Source organism: Haliotis rubra, unplaced genomic scaffold, assembly GCF_003918875.1.
Source record: "Haliotis rubra isolate DU_JTF1 unplaced genomic scaffold, ASM391887v1 Scf422, whole genome shotgun sequence".
Lineage (NCBI taxonomy): Eukaryota > Metazoa > Mollusca > Gastropoda > Lepetellida > Haliotidae > Haliotis > Haliotis rubra.
The window spans coordinates 226,439-246,233 of record NW_025767105.1 but is presented as its reverse complement, the minus strand read 5'-3'; the positions used below and the strand labels follow the sequence as shown (position 1 = coordinate 246,233).

The 19,795-nt window shown below is 42.3% G+C and overlaps 1 protein-coding gene across 1 annotated transcript in view; it reads right to left on the bottom strand.

Annotated features, from left to right (window-relative positions):
* Window positions 1–19,795, bottom strand: part of LOC124288679 (FAS-associated factor 1-like) — a 56,283-nt gene that overhangs the window by 14,203 nt on the left and 22,285 nt on the right. Inside the window, 7 exon segments of the mRNA XM_046725247.1 lie at window positions 1,409–1,563; window positions 4,066–4,147; window positions 5,050–5,113; window positions 13,101–13,221; window positions 13,538–13,636; window positions 15,341–15,424; window positions 15,674–15,782. Coding sequence (XP_046581203.1) covers window positions 1,409–1,563; window positions 4,066–4,147; window positions 5,050–5,113; window positions 13,101–13,221; window positions 13,538–13,636; window positions 15,341–15,424; window positions 15,674–15,782 — 714 coding nt within the window.

Below are 19,795 nucleotides of genomic sequence, written 5' to 3'. Positions count from 1 at the left end.
GATGCATTCTAGCCTATAAAACTGACAGTAAGCGTGTCCCACTATCTCTTGTGAAAATGCCACCTCGACAGTACCTGACAAACGCACAGAAATGGCAGGCCATTGGCATGATAGAGGGTGGACAATCTCAGAATAGTGTTGCCCGGTTCTTCAGGAAGTCCAAAAGCATCATTTCCCGTCTCATCAACCTTTACCGTCAGAAGGGGGCATTAAAATGAGGACCGGTTGAGGAAGACGACCTAAAATCACCTCCAGACAAGACAACTTCCTGAGAACTATAGCTCTGAGGAATCGATCTGTCACAGCCCCGGATTTGAAGATGGAATTTTTTAGAGCCATAGGAACACGGATTTCGAACACTACTGTACGAAACAGGCTCCGTAGAAGAGGTCTTAAGTCAAGACGCCCATTCAAAGACATGACGATGACAGCTAACCACCTACGTCTTCAATATCAGAGGTGTGGGAACCGGCAATGGCGACATGTGATGCTGAGTGATGAATCCCGCATTTGTTTGCGATTCAAGGATGGATGATTGCGTGTGTGGCGACGCCGAGGAGAGCGTTATGTCAGACCCACTGTACAGGAACACGATTCTTATGGAGGTGGCTCTATCATGGTCTGGGGAGGAATTTCTTTCAATAGGAGGACTGATTTGATTCTTGTACGGGGTAATTTGACAGGCCAGCGGTATATGGACGAGGTAGAGCACTGCAGCAAGAGTGGCACTTGATTCCAAGGGTGACAAAAGGACGACAATTCAGCGGTTGGTGTCCAGCATGCCTGCAAGGTGTCATGCATGTATTGCTGCTCATGGTGGACACACTCATTATTAAGTATATCTGACATACTTAACGTTCAGTTGTGCTGATGAAATTATTTTGCTTCACAAAGTCAAGGGGTTCCTTTATTTTTTGTGCCTAGTATATAACGGTTACTGAGAAAATCTGTTCCCACTGGGGAAATACCGCGCACTAAGTCATGAAACGCATGACAAATGCCATAACTCTGTAATAAATTGTAACACAGTTTCCGTTTTCGAACTCCATTGAGGGATTCATGTCCTGAAAACACATACCAAATTTGGTTTCCCTATCTATAATGGTTTCTGAGAAATCAGTCCCCATCATCTCAGACGGACATGGCGGGGGATAATGATGTCTGCATGTCAGTTCAATGTTGGAGGAAATCAAGAGAGATGTTTCTGAAATTGAAGACTTTCTGGTAACCCCTAGCACAGATATGGTGCTGGGGATTATACCCTGGAGAAATTTTTCATTCAACCAACAGATCATGCCACAGCTAAGGGACACAACTCTTCATGTCACCTTTGGATCAATGTCCAAGTGAACTGGACATTGCAGGTAAAGTGGGGTACATGAGTAACTATGTTCTAAACACAACTTACTTTGCCCGATTGGCTTCAAACGTCATATCCCATGCCCAGGTTAAACAATTGCTACTGAGGTAATGGACAATGCCTTCTGAACACAGCAGCTGGGAGCAGAAGACATTGGAGAAGATGCTTCCCTCGTGGTGGAGGTAGATGGCAAATAACTTTCTCTGAAACACAAACAAGACTGTCAAAGAGAAGCTACACATCTGGAAGTGCTACTCAGACAAAGACAAATTTGTTTACCACAGGAACAGAAGGGCTGCTTGTTTCTCAAGAAATCTGTGAGAGTTAATCCTTAGTTTGAAGAGAATTTCACTCATTGTATTTAATACTCACCTACAAAGTGCTGAACCTATTAACAGATGTATTTATTTTGCATTATAAGTTTTATTTTGAATTACATTATCTGTTTTCAATACACTGTTTATTAGGGCTGTAACGATGCATCAAACTATCGATGGATTGTAATTGTTGAGTCTCCGATAGCATTTAATCGATGGTAGAAACGGTCAATAGTTAGTACTGTATATGACCGTCTATAAGCCGACCCCATGGATAAGCCGACCCCCAAACTTGACCCTCAAAATCAGTGTCAAAATCATATCTCTCATGGATAGGCCCTTTCCCAGCGATGGGTCGCGCCAACTGGAGACCAGAGTACCCGTAAGAATGTTCCATCAACGACGAGACACCATTACGAGAATATTACATAATAAAGATTACCGGTGTTTGTTTACCTTTTTTTAACGATCACTGCTTGCATCAACAACGAGACGCCATTTGGAAAGTGGATATACAGCGTAAGTGTTGGTGAGAATATTACATAATAAAGATTACCGGTGTATTGTGGCAACATGTGTTTGTGTTCCTTTTTATATCCCGACGATCACTGCTTTCATTAATGCTTGAGGACGCCATTTGTGAAATCGGTGAGTATGGAAATGTGAACCCAAGAGAAAAAGTACCATCGGTAAATAAAAACTGAAGTCAACTTTTGTTTCAAAATATATTATTTAAGTGTCCATATTTCATCTATATATATATGACAATAAGAAAAATAGTCCACTAACAATAAACACGACAAACTCATCCCACAGACAACTGGCAGTTACCAATAATTATAACTTTGGTCCACATTATTCAAAGAATTCACTGTCATATATATATTGTGTCTACTCATGGATCAAAACGAAGTGTAGTTGACAGAAAATGCATAATATATTTTGCTTCTCTAAATATCATATTTATTGTAGCAACAAACTGGCTTGCTTATTTTACCCCATTCAGCAATCACAAACTGATTACCGCCTCGTTCCATGTCACGTGCTTACCACGTTCATGATGGTCCGTATAACCTTAGTGTTGATTATATATTTTTTACATAAAAACTATTACACAATGGTAGGATATATTTCTTTTGGTTAAATAATAGTATTCAATCAATAGAATTCATCCCGTTATATTATTGTGCATGTTTGAACTTGTTCGCGGGGAAACGTGTGCACAGCTGATTGCTATTTCCGGCTTTGTGTACGAGACAAATACACACGGTAATCTCAATTAATTTATAGAGCAAAAACTGTAACTAAAATTACACAATGAAAGGATATATTTCTTTGGGTTAAATAACGGTATTCTGTATTATATTTTACTGATGACTGCATCAGAATTTCGTCCCGTTATATTATTGTGCATGTTTGAACTTGTTCGGCGGAAACGTGTGCACAGCTGATTGCTATTTCCGGCTTTGTGTACGAGACAAATACGCACGGTAATCTTAATCCCTGCAAATAAAACAATGCCCAGCAAAAACAACTTATAACTTAAATGGTAATTAATCTTGTCTAGTGATGTTTAATTGCAAATTTGACGTCTCTACTGACAAAGTCGTCTTCTGTTGTTTGTTCACGGGAAGATGATGCGATGTTGTTTTCTTACCCCGGAAAAAGTTTGACTGAAAATGGTAACTGACTTTCGTTGATAAATGTGCAGTGCCAAATACAGGAAGTACCAGATTCCAGATTCATTCACTTTGCTTTAGAGTTATCTGCCCCTGTTACCTCTTAAACAAACTTGATCTGGGTTTCAAGTTTCTTGTCAGTTATTAAAAGAGACCGAAACTACTTCAGCTTGTTTTTGTTTCATATGAACTATACATTCTTTTGGCAAATGACTTCAAATGAGACAATTCAAGGAGAATAACACTATTGCAATAGTTGGTTGCAATAGACTATCGCTATCGCAATAGTATGTTTCAATAGACTATTGTGATCGCAATAGTTGTTTCCCCTTCAATAGTCACCCCTACTGTTTATATTATCTGGAGATCATAGGGTCTAAAAACTTGTACTGATTGCCATTCTGACTTCATCACATGGATTGATCTAACCTAAAAGACATAAACACTTAACATGAAAACGTAATGCGGGAAAAAATGCAGTTTTGTTTTCTAGTTTTCAAACAAATAAGGTGTTCACACTTTGTTACTCAAAAGAAGTGCGTTGTGATCACGGTGGTATTCTGACTTGCCACATGTATCGGGACTTCAGAGTGTTACTCTTAACATCATGGGATCATGTTGATGCTTGTTTGTATTGACACATTTCCCAATGCCATCTCCCAATACAGTTACTGCAGTGAGGATCGATGTATGTATGATACTGACTCACATCTTTAGCTTTCACTTGTAAGGCATCACGGATAGCATCGTCTAATGAGCCTATGTAGAACACAGGATGGCAGTCTCCGTACCTGCAATATAGGCAGTGTTCACTTGGTGGGATAATATATGATAATGCTAGCACAAATCGGATGATGGTTTAACTTCACTAACAGATAATAGCAAGATCGAGGAAAGGGGGAAAAAAAGAATGAAGTGGGGAGAAGATGATAAAGAGAGTTTCTGAGGTGAGGTGAAATGGGGTTTAACGTCGTACCAAGAATATTTTGCTCATATGACGACGTGCAAGCGTGTGTGGCTGCTTGTACTAGCCCAGACTTTAGCTGGCTTTATAGTGCTAGCTCATTGAGATACCATGTCTCAGTTAAGCATGAATATCCCACTCAGACACAGACTGACTCCAAGCCAACCAGACCTTGTTGTACCCATTAATGCCTGGCGAGGACCAGCAAGTACTATATTTTAATGTCCTTTGGTATGACACTGCCGTGGATCGAACCTGCGACCTCTGCTCTCCTGGCGGACGCTCTAACCACTACACCACGGAGGTGGTTGGAGTTTCTAAGTGTGTGACATAGATGGTAGTAGGTTTTTTTGTGGTTGCTTGTCCGGACTAGTGCCAATTTAATAGTGCTAGTACATGGAGATACGAAACTGCAGTTTAACATGGCTACGTAACTCCAGACAGAGCGTACTGACTCTCAGTCACACAAGTTCTTGTGTTATCTCCCTTAGTGGATCAAACCACCGATCCTCCACTTCTTAGGTAGATGCACTATCCACTTGACCATGCAGGTACTCTTTAAGAGAGGAAGAGGGAGGGAGACGGAAGAAGAGGGATGCCTGGGCAACTGGCCAATCATCACCATCCCATATATATAGAGACACAGATAGCCTTCTTAACATTGCATTTGATCTTGTGACATCTAAACTATCTTGCCACAACATTTTGGTTGTAGAGTCAAATTCCTACCTTTCTTTGAATTCTTTGGTAAAATGTTCCAAGGCCTCTGTTTCATCATTTACTGATTCAGGCACTGTAAAATAAAAAGCAAATTTCTAAAAACTCATAGATGGCCAAGTTTCACATTAAGTCTACATTTAATTTCCTAACATGTAACATCTTACACAAAACCTGTCATCCACACAACATACACTCAAACAAACAACTGGAAGTACAACACTACTGAAGCACATAGTCACCAAAGTATTACTCTAGCCAAACCTACATTAAACATGAATGTAACAATGGTTAAAAGAATTCAGGTGGCATTAGCCTGCAAGTCCAGATTGCAAAAACAACCCAGAAATTGTCTGATATGCATAATTAATGACAACTAATACCGATATCTGACCAAGGCATATGTTTCAGTGGTCACTTGCAAATGACTACAATCTCTTATTGCAAATTATAACTCCATTGAAAAATAGATGCCTGGTACAAAGTAGTTAACTCAAATCCCTGGACACAACTTGCGGATTGAATCTGAATGCACATTATCTATGCTTTATTTACAACATAAAATAATTATACTGTCCACTTTTCATTTTCAACAGTGAAATGTAATTTTTAAAGTAAAATTGATATTTTATACTTATCCTGACTCATGCTATTTTGCTTATCTCCTTCTTCTATGTGAATGGTAGTGGAACACTTGAATCCCTTGTAGTTCCCTAAAGCGGGCGTAAAAGTTCACTCACCCACGAGTTGCCTCCCTTTTCCAGCGCAAACAGTCATGTGACCAGCCATACTTGCCACTCTCTCCTGAACTTAGCCCATGCACTGGGATCTACTGTGAAATCCTAAGTTTCTTCAGTGGGGAGGTTGGGAAGGCTTGACCTCATGAGTCAGGATAAGTATAAAATATCAATTTTACTTAAAAAATTACATATTTCTCCTTATCCTGACTCATGATCTTTTGCTTATAGAATCTGACGGATTGGTGGTGGGTCAAGCCACTTCGTGGATTCATCAGCTGTCCTTAGATACGTCCTGTATCCCCCCCCATGGGAACTGCGTAACGGCATTTCCTAGATCCTATTCTTCCAACTTCCGTTATAACTCAGGGGGACCACAATCTTGTCTTACTTCTCTCTCAGACAAGTGAATCTTCTAGATTCATGTGGATTTTAGATATATTAGTATCTTCTTTTTACTAGTTATCTATAACAACCCATAGATTATGAAAAGATCGTTATCATAAATGAGTTGCGACCCCTTAACGTACAGGTAGGATCGTTACCCGTACAGAGTCTTAATCACTCATGCTAGTCTAGTCTAGACTGTGTGCATGGGCTTTCAAACTAATACTTTTTTCCGTAGTAAAGGTTATCAACAAGTCAACGTGATAAAGGTTGAGATTTCCAACTCAGTACCTTTGTGGAACTGTTAGTTGTTGTGCTACAACAAGAGGCCCAAACTGGTGAATGCCTGAGACGTCTTCAGTGGCTATGTCTCGGAGGTAGTGGTTGGCAAACACCGTATCCGACTTCCAAAAGCAGCCCTCCATTATTGATGATATTGAGCAATTTCCATGCAGAGCAAGTGTAGACGCCAGTGCTCTGACTTCATGTGGGTTGGAAGCTCTTGGAGGTTCTAATCCTGCTGCTTTACAGGCTCTTAGTATAACGGCTCTCATCCAAAACGATATTGTCGTTCTTGAGACCTCCACCGATGTTTCCGTCAACAAGGGGATGAATAGGCGCTTGAATTTTCTTCTCCTTGTTTTAGTCTTTTGAAGATATATTTTCAAAGCTCTGACAGGACACACGGATAAGTCCTGGGTGTCCTCTGGACCGAGGATTGTAGATAACGGTGGTACATGGAACTGTCTATCTGGTTGACCAGGTAGTTGATTCTTTGCAATAAGATCCCATCTAAGTCCTAGATGTACTGCAGCACGGTGCCCCGTGTCGAATCTAGTTCGTCCAAAATCCAGCGCATGTATCTCTGACATTCGAGCTGCCGTGGCTAGGGCAAGGAGGAACAGAGTTTTCTGTGTAAGTTGCTCAAAGGCAGTATGCTCTAGAGGTTTGTAGGCATCACTCATGAGATGTCGTAGAATTACGTTCAGATCCCAAGCTGGTGCTCTGAATTTCTTTTGCTGGTCTTCCAGTTTAAAAGAGCGTAGCAGAGCAAGTAATTCAGGTACTTTCATCAATTTGATGCCTGTCTTCAGAGTGGCGACTGTACTAATCGCTGCCAGATATGTAGATAATGTCGAACCTTTCAAATGCCTTGTATATCCAAGGTGACATAGATATTCCGCCACTTGATGAGATGAGATGCTTTCATAGCTGTGAAGCCTTTCCGCCTTGCATATTGTTCAAATTTCTGCCATTTGTCGTCGAACAAATTGTGAGTTGATCTGCGTAACGCTAAGGTTACTGCTTTCGCTGCTCTGGCGGAGTATCCTTTTTCTTTTGACAAGTTTTGATACTGTCCACAAGAGTAACTGGAACATTAGTGGGTTCCCGTAGACTTGATTGGTGTGTGGATGTATGAGTAGGTTCGGCCATTCTGGTAGTTGAGGGTTGGACTTCCCAGTTCTTGTACTAGATCTAGGAACCAGACTCTCGCTGGCCAATAGGGCGCGACCAAGGTCAGTTGTAGCACCTGGGTCTGTTTGATCTTCAATAGTACTTTCGGTAGTAAGATCGGAGGCAGAAACGCGTATGCGTTTAGTCCTTCCCATGATAGGCTCAGTGCATCTGTTGCCCAGGCTTGAGGATCCGGTATTGGTGAAACGTAATGTCTGTAGTTGTTTGTTGAACATCATGGTGAACAGGTCTATGCATTGGGATCCTATTTCCCTTTTGATGAGCCGAAATGCCTCTGGGTGGAGCATCCATTCCGTGGGTGACGGATGAAGTGGACGAGATAGAGCGTCTGCTAGTACGTTCTTGGCTCCTGGTATGTGACACGCCTTTAGCCAGATGTTTGCTTCCTCTGTGATGTTGAACAACTGGAATGAGAGCTGAAGTAGGCTTGGTGATCTCGTTGATCCCTGCCGATTTATGGAGAATGCCACTGTTGAGTTGTCCCGTGTGGACCATCAGCATTCTGTTGATCAGTGAGCTCGACCAAAGTTCTAAGGCGTTGATCACGGCTTTCATTTCCAGCATATTTATGTGAAGATGCTGTTCTAGTTTCGACCACTTCCCTGATGCTACTTGGTTGTTGAGATGCGCACCCCATCCTTGTAGTGATGCATCTACGTAAAGGTGTGTGTCGAAGACCGGCTCTAGTAAATAGGTCCCCCCGCAGACATTCGACCTGTGAGTCCACCATAGTAGGTACGTCTTGAGATTGTCTGATAGTGAGATCAGGTCGACGCTGTCCAGATGTTTTGCCAGGAAACGCTGCAACGGGCGTAGTTGTAATCTTCCTGTGCGAGTCAAGTCCTGAGCTGAGGTGAGTAGACCGAGGAGACACTGCCATGTTCGTAGTGGTGATGGTGAGATGACTGCTTCTGAAATCATGGCTTGTATCTTGACCCAACGATTTTCTGGGACCACAATACGATTCTGTGTTGTGATAAATCTTATTCCCAGAAATTGAAGATCTTGTTTTGGTTCCAACTCTGACTTCATCAGGTTCACTAGCCATCCCAGTTGTGTGAGCAATTTGATTGTGAAGTTCAGCTGCTGTCTGAGTTGATTGGCATTTTGATGAACCTGTATCCCGTCGTCCAGATCAAAGGCACTGCGTAGACCTCGATGATGTAGATAGGTGACGATAGGCTTGGTCACTTGTGTGAATAACCACGGAGCCGACGATATTCCAAATGGTAGGACGTTCCATTGGAAGTGCTGACCTCTGAATAGGAACCTTAGATATTTTCTTGATTCCAGATGTATTTGGATGTGCAGATATGCATCCTGAAGGTCTATGCTGGCCATTTAATCTGCTGGACGGAAGAGTTGTCTGAGTTGAGGTAGGTGGATCATTTTGAACCTGTCGGTTAGAGTAGATAGTGTTGGTTGAATTTCCTCATGTTGTAAATCAACCTGAATTTCTCTTTGGAATTCTTCTTGGGTACTAGGAAAATTGATGAGTAAAAGCCTGGTGTGAGGTGATGTTGATCTATTCTTTCTACTGCGTTCTTGGTTAGAAGTTAGTTAATGGCTTCTTTTAACTTGTCTGCTTGCTCGTCTGCATAGTCGAAGACCATCGGTCTGAGGGTTAACGGTGGTGTGGCCTTGAGCTGCACTCTGTACCCTTCTCGTAGTACTTGTGAGACGTAGTCGTCCTCCAATATTCGCCAATTTTCCCAGTACCTTTGTAGACATCCACCCACTGTCGATGGTTGTACAGGAACAGCTGGGGGTGGAAGTATCCAGTCGTTCCGAACCCAATTTTCAGCGTCTAGCTCCTCTAGAACCTCTGGGATTACGTCCTCTCCCAGGGTTCCCTCTGTAGTTTCCGGATGGGCGACGAAAAGAGCTCTTCCCGGCCCTGAAGCTGGAGTATTTCTTCTCCTTTGCCTTCTGAATACCGGAAAACTTGGACTTGTTGCTGTACTTCTGTGAAGTATGGCGAATGACGTTGGCCAAAGTATATATAGACTTGATCATCATGACTTCTCTTGAGTCGTGAGTAGCTTCCTTAGCAGCTTCATCAATCTCCCCTCCGAAGGAGCTCTTAGTAGCAGTTGGGTAAATCTGTCACTCTAGGAACAAGATGCTAGTAGACCCTGTCTATGTAATAAGGTGAGACCCCGCCGACGTTGAGGCCAAGTGATCCGACATGAAGTGTTGGTCCTTTTCTGAGTTAGTATAGCTGATAGTATCATCCTATCCTCTTCCGACCTAGGGTTCTTGAATTTCGTCATCAATGCCTCATTGATCGCTCTAGACCTGGCTAACCCGAAGAAGTTCTCCTAGTTGAGGTGTCGAGTTGAGCCAACTTTTTATCCTCCACCTTATAGGCCTTGTTCCGTGAGTCATTAAGGGATCCATATGATGTAGAGGAAACTTCCTCGCGTTGAACGATGGTAGATGTTGATTCTGATAACGAGTTGCTTTCTCAAAAGCTGTGCGTAGGTTCGTAGCCACCTTGGATATCGGTTCAATTGGTGGAATCGTAAGAGAGTCGAAGTCGTCCTTCCACATCTTATATGTACGTTTCATCCGATTCCTTGAAGGGGCACTCTAAGAAGGGTCTTCTGAGAAGACGTAGTCACCCTGTTCATCAGATAGTTCCGAGTCAGTTGAACTGTGCCTTCGCGCAAACCCTCCTTTCGCGAACCTTCATCTTGGATTCTTTCCTTCGCGAACCTTCCCTTTGCGAACCTTCCTCCGAACGTCTGTGAGGGCTGCAGGATCTAGATGTGGAATGGCTGGATCTTGGAGAGGGCTTCCTAGATGTTCTCAAACATTGAGGGTTCGCAGACGTATCTCTTGTAGTCTCAGGGACGTTCGTGAACCTTCCATCTTCATCCATGAGGGCTTCCTATACGTTCTCAAACGTTGAGGGTTCGCAGACGTATCTCTTGTAGTCTCAGGGACGTTCGTGAACCTTCCATCTTCATCCATGATGACTGAGTCGTCTGACTGTGAGGAACTTTATCTTCAGTTGTAGACCTGTGAGGCGTAGATGTGGGTCTATCAGGTTCGCGAAGGTCCGAGGGTCTGCAAACGTTGCTTGCCCTCGAAGGGTTCTGCCGTGCCTCTGCTTCCTCGGCGACCGACGCTCCATCATGGCCATCATCTGCGTAGTAAACTGTCTCATAAAGTCACACGGATCAAAGTTCTGTGTTGTCTGGAACTGATGCGGCGTGGACGAAGCATTCGCGAATGCTGAGGTGTTGTGTGCGTCTACTTCGCTGATGTTGTCTCTGATGACAGACGTCTGCATAGTGGGTGGTGGGTCGTCGAACAGCTTAGCAGCTGTTGTAGTTGCAGGAGACAATCGTGTCGCCGTGGAGGATGATTGTGTCACCGTGGAGGATGATTGTGTCGCCGTTCTGGCAGGTCTAATAGGTACTTCAGGTAGAAGTATCGGAGGGTCAGCAAACACGTCTGCTTCGTCAGGCGGGACAATCCCTTCATTAAACGACCTCTGATGTGTTGTCTTACTGGGATGAGTTGATTTTGACGACGATCTAGTTGCAGATGACTTCTTCTGCGTGGCAGATGATGAAGATGTCTTCTTCTTATTCTGCGATGTCGTCAACTCGGTCATAGCAGACCTCTTCTTAGACCCAGTAACAGACAACTGCCCCTGCAACGTACTCGACAAAACACCTGAATTATGTATTTCTGCAGTATCAAACAACATACGGTTACCGGATTGATCTCCGGATTTATCACCAGTGACTTGTGACGACTTCCTCACCCGATCCATGGCACGTCTATAGATGTAAGACAAATATTGATTAAATTGCAAACTCAATGCAATATCTACAACACAAGGTGGAAGAACATGGATTAATGCATGACGGGCATTGGGTGTGTGGATCAGCTACTGATAGCCGGAACCTGCAAACACTGCAAGATTTCATCAAATGTAAACAATTACATAACGATGAAATAAGTCACAAAATACAAATAATTTCTTCAACATTTTGACAAATAATGCAAGGATAGTTATAACTGAAAACCATACACAGCATAATTTGGATAAAAGGATCTAAATGTAAAGGATATAATGCCGTATACGGGACTCCAGTGCTTGCCCAACCATCCACGTGGGCGATGAAGGAGAGAGTGACAAGTATGGCTGGTCACATGACTGTTTGTGCAGGAAAAGGGAGGTAACTTGTGGGTGAGTGAACTTTTACGTCCGCTTCAAGGGATTCAAGTGTTCCACTACCATTCGCATAGAGGAAGGAGATAAGCACAAGATCATGAGTCAGGATAAGGAAAAATCTATGTACACTAACTCTACAGTTGAGTTTCAGACTGGTTAACAGTCAAGACACTAACTGACAGTCATGCAAAATGTGCTATTGATTAGTTTTCAAATTTATTTAGCAATGCCAAGGATATATAAGAAATCATGAAAATGTATAAGGCAATTTGCCCCCACAGTTTAAAACACAGACATACCATGATGGACCCACTGACAAAGACAGACACAGACATACCATGATGGACCCACTGACAAAAACAATGCATGATATGATACGGTATTAAGTTATATTCTAAATTTTCATGTAGGTTACTAGCATCATGATTGTGTCAGCATAATTTTCTTCATTGGGTTATTTTATCTCCATAAATGTTACTTCCTGTTTGGGAATGAGGCTATTCTTATTCCCCGTTAAATAACAATAATTGACAAGTCAAAATTAATGATGTCTGGCATTAAACACGTCGAAACAGAAAGCCAAAAAATAAAACCAAGGAAAAATTCCCCATTTACTATCTTCCCTATATCAGAAATGATTTCTCCTGACTGGAGTTCAAGGACGACATTGTCCCTCAGCCATAACATGTTTCATCATTGTTGACTGTTCAACGCTGTCGTCATGAAATGCATGAGATTTTCAAAACCACATGCATAACATATAGCACTGGGTGTATTCGGGCGAGCTGACCAATGGCTAAAGAACAAAAACATCTGTTTCCTTCTGTTCACTGTTGCTTTAAAGGGCAGGCCAGATTAACCCTTCACCTTCCCATGTAAGAGACAACTTAGTGATCAAGTGATCATTACTAGGCGGTGTGTGATGGTATTGGAGTGGCTTGTTGTTTACGCTATCAACCACTGGTGTCCATGACATGATTAATAATATACAAAACAAACATTCTGTCAATATTGCTGACATCATCAGCAGGACCTCACTCACAAACATATTACTTCCACTGAGTATCAAGTCAAGTCAAGTATCAAGTATCAGTTTCTGCCTAAGATAATTCATCTGCCCTAGATACTGTCTATACACACTGCATAAAATAACCATTATCTTTCATAGGGTTAAAGCACATTTCATAATCGCTAAATAAAACCCGGATGAGTTTCCTGTTTTTGTAGATTTGGTAGCATTTTGTTTTCCTGTTATTGTCAGTTTAACCTACTTAGTGGTTCATGTTTCCTGCTTTGGGGAAGTTCCGATTCCGGGGCGAAGATGTCATCCTCTAGCGTGTAGGGCTCCATGGTTGTGTCCTCATCACTGCTATCAATCTCCATCACAGCTTCCTGCAACAGTCAGACACCAGTCACACATGGCACGCATCTACTGCTCCATCTGCAAGGACATCACTGGAAACATGCTAGTCAGGGTCTCCATGATTCAAGTAGATTCTTTAATATTTGTCAGCCAGGGTGAGGGTGGTGACTAATATACAAATAAACAGTGATTAATAAACAAATAATTCACTGCCAAAGATCTTTCAGTTTTTGTAATGAAAGCTATTATCAAGCAATGCCAATTCAGTTGTAGTACCAGTACTATCGTAAGTACAGCACTTGCTGATTTGTAAGTCTAGCATTGAAGATGAAACAGAAACAATACCTCAGTTGTCATCTTTGATTTGTTCTGAGAAGAAGATGAGGCCCTGTACATCTCGAAATCATGCTTTGGATAACATACACCTGTCCTGCCCAAGAGGTCCTGAAGTGGGAACGTATAGGAAAGTTTGCACAAAGAATATTTAGAACATGAAGCCTAATACATCCTTAAAAAACCTGGAGGAAAACTTTCAATATGTTTTGTTTGTTTGTTGTTTAATGCTGCACTCAGCAATATTCTAGCTATATGGCAGCAGTCTGTAAATAATCAAGTCTGGTCCAGACAATCCAGTGATCAACAACATGAGCATAGATTACGCAATTGGGATACAATGACATGTGTCAACATGATGGGGAAAGGGCAGCGGGAGGGGAAGAGGGAAAGAGATTGCGAGGGGGAGAGTAAGAAAAAGGGAGAGGAAGAGTGAGAGAGGAGAAAAAGGGAGAGGAAGAAGGGTGAGAAAGAGAGGAAGAGGTACAGAAAGGAGAAAAGGGAGAGGAAGCGGTGAGAAAGGGAGAGGAAGAGGAGAGATGGACAGAGGGAGTGCGAGGGAATGGAAGGAAAGAGGGAGAGGCTGAGAGAGAAGGGAGAGGAAGAGAAAGAAACATGGAACAATGAGCATGAGGTGAGTGAGAGAGGAAGAGAGAAAAGAAAGGAAGGGAGAGAGGAAGAGAAAGAAACATGGAACAGAGAGGGGGAGAGGAAGAGAAATGGACAGGAAGAGGGAGAGAAAGGGGGAAGATTAGAGAAAGGGAAAGAGGGAGGAAGAAACATGGGACAGAGGGAGTATGAGGGAGAGGGAACAGGAACGGGAGCGGAAAGAAGGGAAAGATGAGAGGAAGAGGAAGGAAAAGGAGACATGGGACAGACATGGTGTGTGAGGGAGAGGGGGGGAGAGGGAGAGGAAGAGGAGAGAAAGGATGAGGAAGAGGAGAGAAAGGATGAGGAAGGAACAGAGAGGAAGAGAAGAGGTGAGGTGAAATTGGGTTTTACGTCGTGCTTGAGAATATTTCGCTCATATGACGACGTGCATGCGTGTGTATGTGTATGTGCAGCTGCTTGTACTAGCCCAGACTTAAGCTGGTTTTATAGTGCTAGCCCACTGAGATACCATGCCGCAGTGAAGCATGAATACCCCACGCAGACACATTATACTGACTCCGCGTGGACCAGTCCTTCTTGTACCCATTAATGCCGAGGGCCAGGCAGGGACCAACAAGTACCATATTTTAACGTCTTTTGGTATGACGTGGTCGGGGATTGAACCCGCGACCTTCCTCTCTCCGGGCGGACGCTCTAACCACTACACCACGGAGGCGGTCAGGAAGAGAGGAGATAAGGGGAGGAAGTGTGTTAGAGAGATTGGGCAGGCAGACAGAGGGAGACAGAGAAAGAAAGAGAGAGATGGGACAGAAGGAGAGGGAGAGAGGTTCAAAATACACAAATGAAGGCTCAGACTTGAAGGCACAGAAATCTATCAGACTTGAGGAAAAGCGTGAGTCAGTTCACTTTGTTTATTGTGTGTTGTTTTCTGAGTTTGCATATCAATGTTAACAATGATAAAAAAAAACCCACAGCCAGTAATTTTCAAATGATATCACACTGGCCTGTAATGGGACCCACCTAACCAGAGGTTGACAGCATGAGCATTGATCAGTTGTAGGGGCACAATGACATACAGTAATCCAGGTGATTCATCATTACCATTTATACAGTACTAGGCAATTTAATATTTGGGTCCCGAATCACCAGGGATCTCACGTGAACGTTTTTGCAGCTAGAAAAGTCGGTGCCTAACACACCCACCTCATCCTTGACGCCGTCCGGCCAGCCTGACCACATCTGGAATCTGGAGGCCACGTCAGTCAACACAAACACTGCCTGCTTGATCTACACACAGAACAATTACACTCAGTGTCACAAAGCTAATCAAGTCTCATACACAAACATTAACCTGTTTCAAAGACGCAATTAAATGACGAGGAAGTTCAATCAAAAACTGTTACAGTTATTCTATGTGCATATATTTTTTATGTAATGATTGTGTTCACTAGGCCAAATATCATAAACGGTATCAAGTGAAACTTGTAAGTAATTAAATGCCAATCAAACAGATTGTAAGTATTTGGTTCAACAAACCTCTCGGACTGATTTACTCCCTTGAAACTTGAGTGGGAAATACTGGTACTTGCTGCCATCGATGTACTTGATGTTCAGGGTGTACTCCCGGTCAAACATTTCACATGGACTGAAATACAGAATCATGATAATCATGACACTAAAAATTAACAAACAGTGACTGAAGTTGAACAGTTGTGTAGTTGTATAACATCATTACCCATAATGGACATAGGTGAATATCTTATCAGTAATTGTCACTTAGTATTATAAAAACTGTTCCAATGTTTTTTATTATGTGCCAGGATTATCATAATGGGATGTCACACGTACATATCGCCAGATGCTGACATCCACTGTTCATTATGACTTTGTGTGATTTAGTTCCAACAATAGAATAATTGAGCTACTGTCTCAATTTGAAATTACAAACCCATATTTCTTAAAATAACTTGTTAGAAAAGATTATGAGAAACGTATACAATATAATACAAGTAATGAGTATTACGAATTATCTGTTCCTAAAGAGTGAGTGAGTGAGTTTAGTTTTACGCCGCACTTGGCAATATTCCAGCCATATGGCAGCAGTCTATAAATAATTGAGTTTGGACCAGACAATCCAGTGATCAACAGCATGAGCATCGATCTACACAATTGGGATACGATGACATGTGTCAACCAAGTCAGCGAGCCTGACCACCTGATCTCGTTAGTTGCCTCTTCTGACAAGCATGGGTTACGGGAAGATCAGTTCTAACCCGGATCACAGGTCTGTTCCTAAAGAATCAATGTGGAAAGCTCTGTGCCCTGCCGCAGAAGTTAATAGTTAGTTCTATCAGGACCAATAATCATTAATTCCTCATTGCTCAGTACAGGTGTAGATGTTAACCACCTATTAGCTAATGTGCAGGAGGAGCACAGGTGTAGATGTTAACTACCTGTTAACTAATGTGTAGGAGGAGCACAGGTGTAGATGTTAACTACCTGTTAACTAAATGTAGGAGGAGCACAGGTGTAGATGTTAACTACCTGGTGAACTAATGTGTAGGAGGAGCACAGGTGTAGATGTTAACTACCTGTTAACTAATGTGTAGGAGGAGCACAGGTGTAGATGTTAACTACCTGTTAACTAATGTGTAGGAGGAGCACAGGTGTAGATGTTAACTACCTGGTGAACTAATGTGTAGGAGGAGCACAGGTGTAGATGTTAACTACCTGGTGAACGTAGATGTTAAATGTGTAGGAGGAGCACAGGTGTAGATGTTAACTACCTGTTAACTAATGTGTAGGAGGAGTACAGGTGTAGATGTTAACTACCTGGTGAACTAATGTGTAGGAGGAGCACAGGTGTAGATGTTAACTACCACAGGTGTAATGTTAACCTGTTAACTAATGTAGGAGGAGTACAGGTGTAGATGTTAACTACCTGATGAACTAATGTGTAGGAGGAGCACAGGTGTAGATGTTAACTACCTGATGAACTAATGTGTAGGAGGACCACAGGTGTAGGACCACATGTGTAGGTGTAGATGTTAACTACCTGGTGAACTAATGTGTAGGAGGAGTACAGGTGTAGATGTTAACTACCTCGTAAACTAATGTGTAGGAGGAGTACAGGTGTAGATGTTAACTACTTGTTAACTAATGTGTAGGAGGAGTACAGGTGTAGATGTTAACTACCTGGTGAACTAATGTGTAGGAGGAGTACAGGTGTAGATGTTAACTACCTGGTGAACTAATGTGTAGGAGGAGTACAGGTGTAGATGTTAACTACCTGGTGAACTAATGTGTAGGAGGAGTACAGGTGTAGATGTTAACTACCTGGTGAACTAATGTGTAGGAGGAGTACAGGTGTAGATGTTAACTACCTGATGAACTAATGTGTAGGAGGAGTACAGGTGTAGATGTTAACTACCTGGTGAACTAATGTGTAGGAGTAGTACAGGTGTAGATGTTAACTACCTGTTAACTAATGTGTAGGAGGAGTACAGGTGTAGATGTTAACTACCTGGTGAACTAATGTGTAGGAGTAGTACAGGTGTAGATGTTAATGTGTAGGAGTAGTACAGGTGTAGATGTTAACTACCTGGTGAACTAATGTGTAGGAGGACCACAGGTGTAGATGTTAACTACCTGATGAACTAATGTGTAGGAGGAGTACAGGTGTAGATGTTAACTACCTGTTAACTAATGTGTAGGAGGAGCACAGGTGTAGATGTTAACTACCTGTGAACTAATGTGTGGGAGTAGTACAGGTGTAGATGTTAACTACCTGATGAACTAATGTGTAGGAGGAGTACAGGTGTAGATGTTAACTACCTGATGAACTAATGTGTGGGAGTAGTACAGGTGTAGATGTTAACCTGCCTGTGTAACTACAGGTGTAGATGTTAACTAATGAACTAATGTGAGGAGGAGTACAGGTGTAGATGTTAACTACCTGTGAACTAATGTGTAGGAGGAGCACAGGTGTAGATGTTAACTACCTGATGAACTAATGTGTAGGAGTAGTACAGGTGTAGATGTTAACTACCTGATGAACTAATGTGTAGGAGGAGTACAGGTGTAGATGTTAACTACCTGATGAACTAATGTGTAGGAGTAGTACAGGTGTAGATGTTAACTACCTGATGAACTAATGTGTAGGAGGAGTACAGGTGTAGATGTTAACTACCTGGTGAACTAATGTGTAGGAGTAGTACAGGTGTAGATGTTAACTACCTGATGAACTAATGTGTAGGAGGAGTACAGGTGTAGATGTTAACTACCTGGTGAACTAATGTGTAGGAGGAGTACAGGTGTAGATGTTAACTACCTGATGAACTAATGTGTAGGAGGACCACAGGTGTAGATGTTAACTACCTGATGAACTAATGTGTAGGAGGAGTACAGGTGTAGATGTTAACTACCTGGTGAACTAATGTGTGGGAGGAGTACAGGTGTAGATGTTAACTACCTGATGAACTAATGTGTAGGAGGAGTACAGGTGTAGATGTTAACTACCTGGTGAACTAATGTGTAGGAGGAGTACAGGTGTAGATGTTAACTACCTGATGAACTAATGTGTAGGAGTAGTACAGGTGTAGATGTTAACTACCTCGTGAAACTAATGTGTAGGAGGAGTACAGGTGTAGATGTTAACCACTTGTGAACTAATGCAGGAGTAGTACAGGTGTAGATGTTAACTACCTCGTAAACTAATGTGTAGGAGGAGTACAGGTGTAGATGTTAACTACTTGTTAACTAATGTGTAGGAGGAGTACAGGTGTAGATGTTAACTACCTGATGAACTAATGTGTAGGAGGACCACAGGTGTAGATGTTAACTCCCTGTTAACTAATGTGTAGGAGTACAGGTGTAGATGTTAACTACCTGTGAACTAATATGTAGGAGGAGTACAGGTGTAGATGTTGACTACCTGTTAACTAATGTGTAGGAGGAGCACAGGTGTAGATGTTAACTACCTGATGAACTAATGTGTGGGAGGAGTACAGGTGTAGATGTTAACTACCTGATGAACTAATGTGTAGGAGGAGTACAGGTGTAGATGTTAACTACCTGGTGAACTAATGTGTGGGAGTAGTACAGGTGTAGATGTTAACTACCTGATGAACTAATGTGTAGGAGGAGTACAGGTGTAGATGTTAACTACCTGGTGAACTAATGTGTGGGAGGAGCACAGGTGTAGATGTTAACTACTTGATGAACTAATGTGTAGGAGGAGTACAGGTGTAGATGTTAACTACCTGGTGAACTAATGTGTAGGAGGACCACAGGTGTAGATGTTAACTACCTGATGAACTAATGTGTAGGAGGAGTACAGGTGTAGATGTTAACTACCTGATGAACTAATGTGTAGGAGGAGTACAGGTGTAGATGTTAACTACCTGGTGAACTAATGTGTGGGAGGAGTACAGGTGTAGATGTTAACTACTTGATGAACTAATGTGTAGGAGGAGTACAGGTGTAGATGTTAACTACCTGTTAACTAATGTGTGGGAGGAGTACAGGTGTAGATGTTAACTACCTGATGAACTAATGTGTAGGAGTAGTACAGGTGTAGATGTTAACTACCTCGTAAACTAATGTGTAGGAGGAGTACAGGTGTAGATGTTAACCACTTGATGAACTAATGTGTAGGAG